Below are 7,420 nucleotides of genomic sequence, written 5' to 3'. Positions count from 1 at the left end.
ATACCTGTCTGAGATTTTTCAATTTGAGTTCCTTACAGCGAGAAAGCATCTGATCGAGCTCAGCTCGAGGAAGGAATGTTCGTTCGATTCGCTTATCAGTTCTTTTCCCAAATTTACTTTCTCGACGCACTCATCAACTTTTCTCTTCACTTTTTCCTTTTTTCTTCTCTTCCTTTTTTCCTTTTTTCGTCTTTTTTTTCTCAAAAAATTTCACTCAAAATTAACATAAAGGGCTTACAATACGACGAGCAACGTGGCAGTCCTTCGTTAAAGTATCTAAAAAATGTTGCTTGGGGGAAAAAAAATATTTGCGCCCAACGTGGGGCTCGAACCCACGACCCTGAGATTAAGAGTCTCATGCTCTACCGACTGAGCTAGCCGGGCCTCTTTATTCTGAGAAGTAGTGGCCAGATTTATGCTTTGGATTTTCTGACATCAACCCCATTTCGATTTTCAGTCAATTTTAGTTACTTTTCCTCAGCAAAATTACACTGAGACTGTGTTCTTCTAATTTGGAACTCAAAATCCAACGTTCGAGCATTGATTTAAGGAGTTTCGGTACAGGCGATACAATGTTGCCATGCTAGACCATGCTAAAAACATAAAAAATTTCAAAAAGTTGAGAATTTTATAAAATTTGGTCAACATATTCTTTAGTGCCAAATTTGACAACACAATTTTTTTAAGATTTTTCTTCTACACAGTCATCGAGTAATTGATCACTAAAGTTCACGTGTACAAGCATAGCGTTTCCATATATATAGGTATACATTCCGGGCATAAGAAATCTGCTTTAATGCGTAATTACTCGATAACTAGGTAGAATAAAATTTTGAAAAAATTTGTGTTCTCGCACTTGATGGTGAAAAACATTATCACCAAATTTGATAAATTTCTTAATATTTAGACTTCTGTACAGAAACTCCTTAAGTTAGAAATCATTTTTTTTCTTGAAAAATTTAATAAGAATTCAAGCACCAACTGGTCAGAAACATAGCAGCATTTTGGAAAATTTCTCTTTATCCGAACTTGGAAATTCATTGTTGAGGAAAGGCTGCCAAATGACCAAAAAATGCTGCCGATCAACTTTAATTTAATACTTTTTTATGCAGAAAGAAAATCGGTTAATTCAGTTCAAAGATTTCTTTCTTATGGTAAATTTCTGGAAATTTAATGAGAAAAATCATTTCTGCCTCGAAGTTCCCTTTTCACGTCGCCCTAAGATTCACGATTAACTAAAATGTGGGAAAAAATTTTCCGTGCCACCAATTCGGGTCAGAGTCGAAAGAGCTGTCGATGTGTCCCGAGACTCTACAGAGGCCCTTGATCAAACTTTGTGAAATTCTGAAGCAATGAAATTGTTCATTTTTGTTGAATCCAAGATAAAGTTACTTGCTGTGATGCCATAGAAAAATGATCAGGAAATGGATTTGCAGGAATTTTTGAATTTTTCATTTATCGAATGTTCACAATGTTTTCTGTTTCAACATTTTCAAACGATGTGCACAGGATAAAAATACGTGGACTTTGGTCAAAAGAACATCCATCGCGACCTCCTCGATAAATTATCTTTCCAAAATCTCCCTTCAGAGCTCTCATACAATGACAAAACGACCGTTTTTAATCATGATCGACGTAATTTGTGCATCAGTGTAAAAAGTTCTTCGCCCATTTTTCACTAACTCGTCACAAAAATTCTCACTTCGTTTCCACCGTATTTTCTCGTTCGTTTTGTACTGACGAATTTGAAAAATCTTGGGGTCTCCCGCGCTCGGGAAACCGAGCTTCGCTCCTCGTCCTGACAAGAATGCGACACTCGCCTGCGCCGAATCGATGAAAACATTTTTTACATTTTTTCCATCAAAAATAAGAGTTTTCCATGGTGCCTAGAAAATGTGGAAAAAGTGAGTGTGGAGAAAAAAAATTCGACGAGGATGGGATTCGAACCCACGCGTGCAGAGCACATTGGATTAGCAGTCCAACGCCTTAACCACTCGGCCACCTCGTCCCGTTGTTTCGCAGTCGTCACACAGGGATGAAATACATTCGGCAATATTTCGCAATCCCCGGAAGCTCCAACGAGCGAAATATGCGACGATGAGTCATTGTTAGGATGGTTTTTAATGGGGGTCATCGTTGGCAAGTTGATCCCGACGATAATGCGAGAGAATCTCTCAAAATTTCTTTAATATCTTTGTATCTTTGAAATACTGTAACGGATGTTTTTCATGATTAAATTTTGGCGCACCCTGGCGTGAAACCAGCCAACTGCGAATGATAATGAAACGAAAAAAATTGAAAGAAACGATCTTGAAGCGCAGCAGTCGCGTCGTTATTCAATTAGGCTGGATTACGCGATAGCAGATTGCGAGCCTGTGAGAATCATGCCGAAACTTTTATTACTAAAGTTTTTGACTTTCGAAAGTACAATATGGGTGAACAGCGTGAGTTTATGAACCAGGCTCGAAAGGTGAATCTTTCTCTAACCAACCTAATTGTTATTAATGAGCTCGGACCTTTTTCAATACACAATTTTTTCAAGATTATGGCTAAATGAGCCAACGCGTGGTCTCAACATTTTATTTTTTTTTATTGTTTTTTTTTTTTAATTATTTTTATTATTAAAAAAAATTAATTTTTTTTTTAATTCTTTTAATATTTTTTTTTAACTTTTCAAATTGTGCCGAGGAGCATCGTTATCATTGCACATTCGATCAATTGTTGCTCTGAATTCGTATTAGAATTGACCGAAAAGCACTTTCTTCGATAGCATTTAAATCTCCTTATCATTTTAAAGGAAACAAAGATCGAAAGTACTTTTGACATCTGTCAAGCACCTGCCGATAACCCAATAAACCTTGATTTCGTAACGCATTAATACACAATCGTGATAAAGATCGATGAGGCACTTTCAGTGATGATCCGCTCCAGATAATTTCGTTTAAATGAAAAATGAAAAATAAAGTTGAAACGAGGTTCAACTCCTGGGCTTTTCCCCAAGGATTTTTCAAGGATTTTCATACGTTTTATGATCTTTTCGAAATAATGTTGAAATTTCAAACGATTCTTGAGACTGCGAAAAAACTACAGAATTAGCTGGGGGAAAAAAGGACTCCCATATCACCCCAGAAAGTTGTTGACTTCCAACTCCTCGTCTCACAACACACTCGCAAGGGTCGAATCGCTAATTCGAAGGGACCTCGCACCCCGGTTCGTAATTTCGTCCCCGAGTCAACAAGATCCTGATTTTTTGGAGTGTTAGTAAATTTTGGGCTCTCAGGTGGTTGAAGCACCTTTTGAATTTCCGTTTTCGTAGGAAGCCCGCAGGATTGTCGAGATTGCCAGGAGCTGGACGAAAGCCAAAGCGTTTTCCTCTCTTTCGGTTTACATTTCTCTTTCTTTCGTCCCCGTTTGTCCGCAATGCGACCTGCCTCGCTATTGTTAAACACCCCACGTAACTTTTACTCCCCCGCTATGTTCGTACTCCCGGGTTTATGTGCACTCGAGGGTGATGCAGCAAGAAAAAGAGAGAAAAAAGTGGTGTTTCACGCTGGCGATAAGCTTTGGCTCAATTAGTCGGTGCACGCGAGACCTTATAACGAGCTTAATCATGACACTTTTTATACATTGAGCCATCTTTGCTTCTCGTAACATGTATATTTATGGATTGGGCGAAGGTTAAACTCCCGGGCATTGTAAAATGCTAATGAAAAAAACTCGTGACTCGTAATTCACCTTGCAAATAAACGGGGCTTTTCAATGAAAGCCCGAAGAGTCGAGCCTCTAAATTAGACAATTTACAAAATATCTTGCCTCAATTTGCTGTTGCAATAAAATCAACAGTTTTTTGCAAGCGACTGGACATGAACGGAGTTTTAGTAGGACTGAACTTTTTATTGAATGTTGACGTCGAGTTTTCCATGAAAAATTATAATTTTGATAGACTGATTTGGTTTTGTTGATTATTGGAGCTCGGAGAATCGATCAACGTTGGCATCAAGAGAGTAAGAAAGTCGAGCGATTCTCAAATATTCCCAAACGAAGCTATCTCTCGAGTGGTACCAGCAGCGCAAATAATTATGGACTGAGCTCCCCATCTGACGATTCTCGATCTTCGTGAGAAACGTTTATTCACCGGGACAAGATTGGAGAGAAGAGAAATGTTTTTCTCCGAACGTCTAACGACCCTGAATGTTTGCATGTGCTTGGGCTCAGCCGTAATTCGGGCCGGCGCGATAAGGAGTCCGATGTGGCGAGTTTTGCTCAAGCAATCAGCCTCTTGTCAGACTCTTTGAATTATTGTCCTATGGCACACTCGCCACAACGAGTCTCTCACGTGCTATTCAACGTTAAGTTTATTTGTGAACGTTTATGTATGATTGTCTAACTACCTACCAGAAAAGGGGCGCAAGTTGCTTGCTTTTAAGGCCTCAAATGTTGGCCTCGTGACCCTTTGAACTTGAGCCAACGAACAGAGCGTTCTAAATTACCTCCAAAGATATTCCAGTTCTGCTGCTTCTCGATTCCAGTCATGACTAGGCCCAGACTCGACTCGACACGAACGTTAAAAATGCTTTCACGTGTCAAAAATATTTCGACTAAGATTGCCAATGAACATTGGAACATTCGCTTTCCTATTTTTCTTTCTGCCATTAACGAAATAATGAATTTGTGCTAAAATACATTCAAGGAAGTTCAGTTGGCTCAGACTTGACAAAAAGTCTTGTCTCCTCACTCGATAAAAAAATAAAATGACCCCACTGTGAAGAATTTGGAAGGAAAATTCTCCAAGACTTAACGTTTGTTGGTTTCGACGTCATTTTGTTGTTTCGAGTCTCTCAAGTCATGTTTTGAAACGAGCTGTAGACACGGAGAAGCTTTATCACGAGGATTGAGAAAACTAGAGCCACGATTCTTGCTACGTGATTATACATGATCGTTGCGAATTACTCGCCGGGTCAATAGCAAGGTCGAGAAGCGAAGATTTTGTAATTGGAATCGCTTTCGTACGACGGTTTATCACCGAACTTCCCCTTGTCCCTGCGTTCACTGGTCCTTTTGTCAATGCTCGTTATCAATCAATTTACGGACATGAATTTTCTGATTTATCGCCTATTTATTGTCGTTAAAGATTCGATAAGTTTGAAGTCAAACTGCCAAAAATCAAATTGCTTTTCGACAGTATTGGCGCTTTATTCGGAGCTGAATTCTGAGTTGACTGTTCGCGTGGTGAATCATGAGTGAACTTCTAAACCCCCAACGTTGATGAATCTTATTTCGGAGACATTTTTAAGGTACGAAACATTCGATCGATCAACTTACCCACAGCTTGAAATCATTTTTCGATGTACACCCATCGAGTGATTGTGGAGTCAGCTGAATGGGAGAACATTTTTATGGTATATTTACCGAATATTGTTCTTGCGAAAAATTGAACAAAAACAAAGTATCAAGGGTCGAATTAAACGAAGAATTTTTATTGTTCGATTCAGTTTCCTCTGTGTCATCGTCATTCGGAATGACGGATCGGTGGTCAACGTGAAATCGATCAGCTGGTCAGAAAAAGTAGCTCTAAATTGAATCTATCGATGGAGTCATCGGTTTTCTTTTCGGTGATTTGCCACCGCCACGGCCCGGTCTGCCACCGCCACTGCCCGGCTTTAAACGTTTTTTGATTCTGTCTATGAATTTTTTCAATCTACTATTGGACGTAGTGACATCCCGTATTGATCGATTCATGACCGAATCGAAAGACATTTTTTTATCTCTTTTGCTGGGCTCGTATTGATAGTTCAAAATAATAGCGATTAGTGAATCATGTCGCTTAATTTCTTTCATTATATAGTTAAAGTATTTGGCGAGTTTGCAAATGTTGAGAGTACTTTCAAGCTCCATTATTTTGTCTATGCATTTTTGTCTGAGTTCTGCATCCGTTTCGTTGACCTCTTTGGACGTTTTGCCACTAGGCTTCGACTCGTCATCATCGACTTTCCTTGTTCGTCTTCGTATCCGATTCCCCGACGGTGCACTTTCGAACATGCCAGTTCGATTGTGCATGCCCCAAGTGTCCTCGTCCGCTTCCCCCGATCTGGTAAATGTTGCATTGAGAGTGATACGCAAACAAGAGGAAAAATTGAACGATCGTTTTTCAGGGAATGCCGATCGAGGCAAAATCTTACGAAAGTAAATTCGACTCGGTCAGCTTCTCCCGTTTTTTACCTTTGCCCGAAGCCGTAGAAGGAGGAGGTTTTACGCGATACTTCGTACATCCCATTGGGACCATTTTCAGAAGGTCGAGAGAATGCCCTCAAGGCTCCCACTCTTCGCCAAGGGATATCGACGTCTTCCGGTGTCCTGAGATGGAAACTTATCGGATTTCGGTACACTGAAACCAACCGAAAGTCTATTTTTTTCGCTTTCTCTCTCTCCGCAATTGCCGGCTCTATTTATGACTCGCTATTCCACTTTATTCTCATCGTTATTACATCATAAAGAAAAATAAACTTTTGCTCTTCCTTTTGAGCTTTTTTACACGATTCCAGCCTCACGAATATTCGTTTGATTTATTTCGAAAAAGTTAGCTGGGAATCTCGGAAAAATGAGCAATTTTTTCGCATCACTTTTCCGACAAATGATCCAGAAAATATTCACAAATTTTCTGAGTCTAACTAGAGCAGCGGAACTTCACAAAAATGTTCATAAATAAACGACTATTGGAGAGAATTTTTTCACCGATCAACCGTCCATGGGCGTTGGAAATTTCGTCAGGTCTGTAGAGAAAGTTTCGTTGAGAATCCGTGTAATATTCATGGAGCGGTGACGTCCAAAGGAACCGATAAGGCCGATAATCGTCGAGCCTGCCTATCGCCAGGACCTCGGGCCTTTTTCTCGTCAGGAGAACGAGAAAAATCCCGAAAAACGCCCAGGATCCTTGACGTGTATTATTTCGACGACGATTCATCGAGAACTAAGAAGCCTCAGGCTCTTTCGAGGACGAGCGTGATGTCGATGGCTTGGAAAATCGTCGCTCGATCGCACGTCTAATTTATTATGATTAAAATTTCTTTCAATCAACACAAACGTCCGAACAATTTTTTTCACAATCTTCAAAGTGACGTTTCATTAAAAATGATTTATTGACAGCCGTGCGAAATTGTACGATGGATTTGCATTGCAGCGATGGATTTTCAAAAGTTTTCGAACTAAAAAGAATCGTTCACTGTCAAATTTTTATTGTCCAAGTTTATTGATTTTTTCATCCACAAATATTAGCCTATGAACATTTGCACGCATTTTTGTATGCATAAAATTCTTAAGAAACATTCTAAAATCGTAAATACAAACGTTTTTATAAACAAACTTTCACAAAACATTCTATTGACAAAGATCAAAATTATTCAAAAAAATCACGCCTGGGAAA

At 39.4% G+C, this 7,420-nt stretch overlaps 1 protein-coding gene and 2 non-coding genes across 3 annotated transcripts; all 3 read right to left on the bottom strand.

The window, feature by feature from the left end:
• Positions 1-311: 311 nt before the first annotated feature.
• TRNAK-CUU (transfer RNA lysine (anticodon CUU)) lies at positions 312-384 on the bottom strand. The gene has a single exon. It is a non-coding gene; the product is annotated as a tRNA-Lys (tRNA).
• Positions 385-1,926: 1,542 nt separating this feature from the next.
• TRNAS-GCU (transfer RNA serine (anticodon GCU)) lies at positions 1,927-2,008 on the bottom strand. Its single transcript has one exon. It is a non-coding gene; the product is annotated as a tRNA-Ser (tRNA).
• A 3,494-nt stretch (positions 2,009-5,502) lies between these two features.
• On the bottom strand, positions 5,503-6,944 carry LOC122415878 (uncharacterized). Its single transcript, XM_043428407.1, has 3 exons — positions 6,733-6,944; positions 6,220-6,385; positions 5,503-6,088 (listed from the first exon to the last, which is right to left on the bottom strand). The coding sequence occupies exons 2-3, from the start codon at positions 6,267-6,269 to the stop codon at positions 5,572-5,574; spliced, it is 567 nt and encodes a 188-aa protein (XP_043284342.1). The 5' UTR covers positions 6,270-6,385; positions 6,733-6,944; the 3' UTR covers positions 5,503-5,571.
• Between the last annotated feature and the right edge of the window lie 476 nt (positions 6,945-7,420).

Source organism: Venturia canescens, chromosome 9 (genome assembly GCF_019457755.1).
Source record: "Venturia canescens isolate UGA chromosome 9, ASM1945775v1, whole genome shotgun sequence".
Lineage (NCBI taxonomy): Eukaryota > Metazoa > Arthropoda > Insecta > Hymenoptera > Ichneumonidae > Venturia > Venturia canescens.
The sequence above is the reverse complement of the archived record's forward strand: the minus strand, read 5'-3'. Positions and strand labels throughout refer to the sequence as shown.

What these genes read in the sequence shown, in the direction of transcription:
- LOC122415878 (XM_043428407.1), bottom strand. Translation starts at nt 6,269, where the DNA reads ATGTACGAAGTATCGCGTAAAACCTCCTCCTTCTACGGCTTCGGGCAA. An exon ending in TTCTACGGCTTCGGGCAAAG is followed by an intron (nt 6,089 to 6,219) that starts GTAAAAAACGGG and finishes AACATTTACCAG; the next exon opens with ATCGGGGGAAGCGGACGAGG.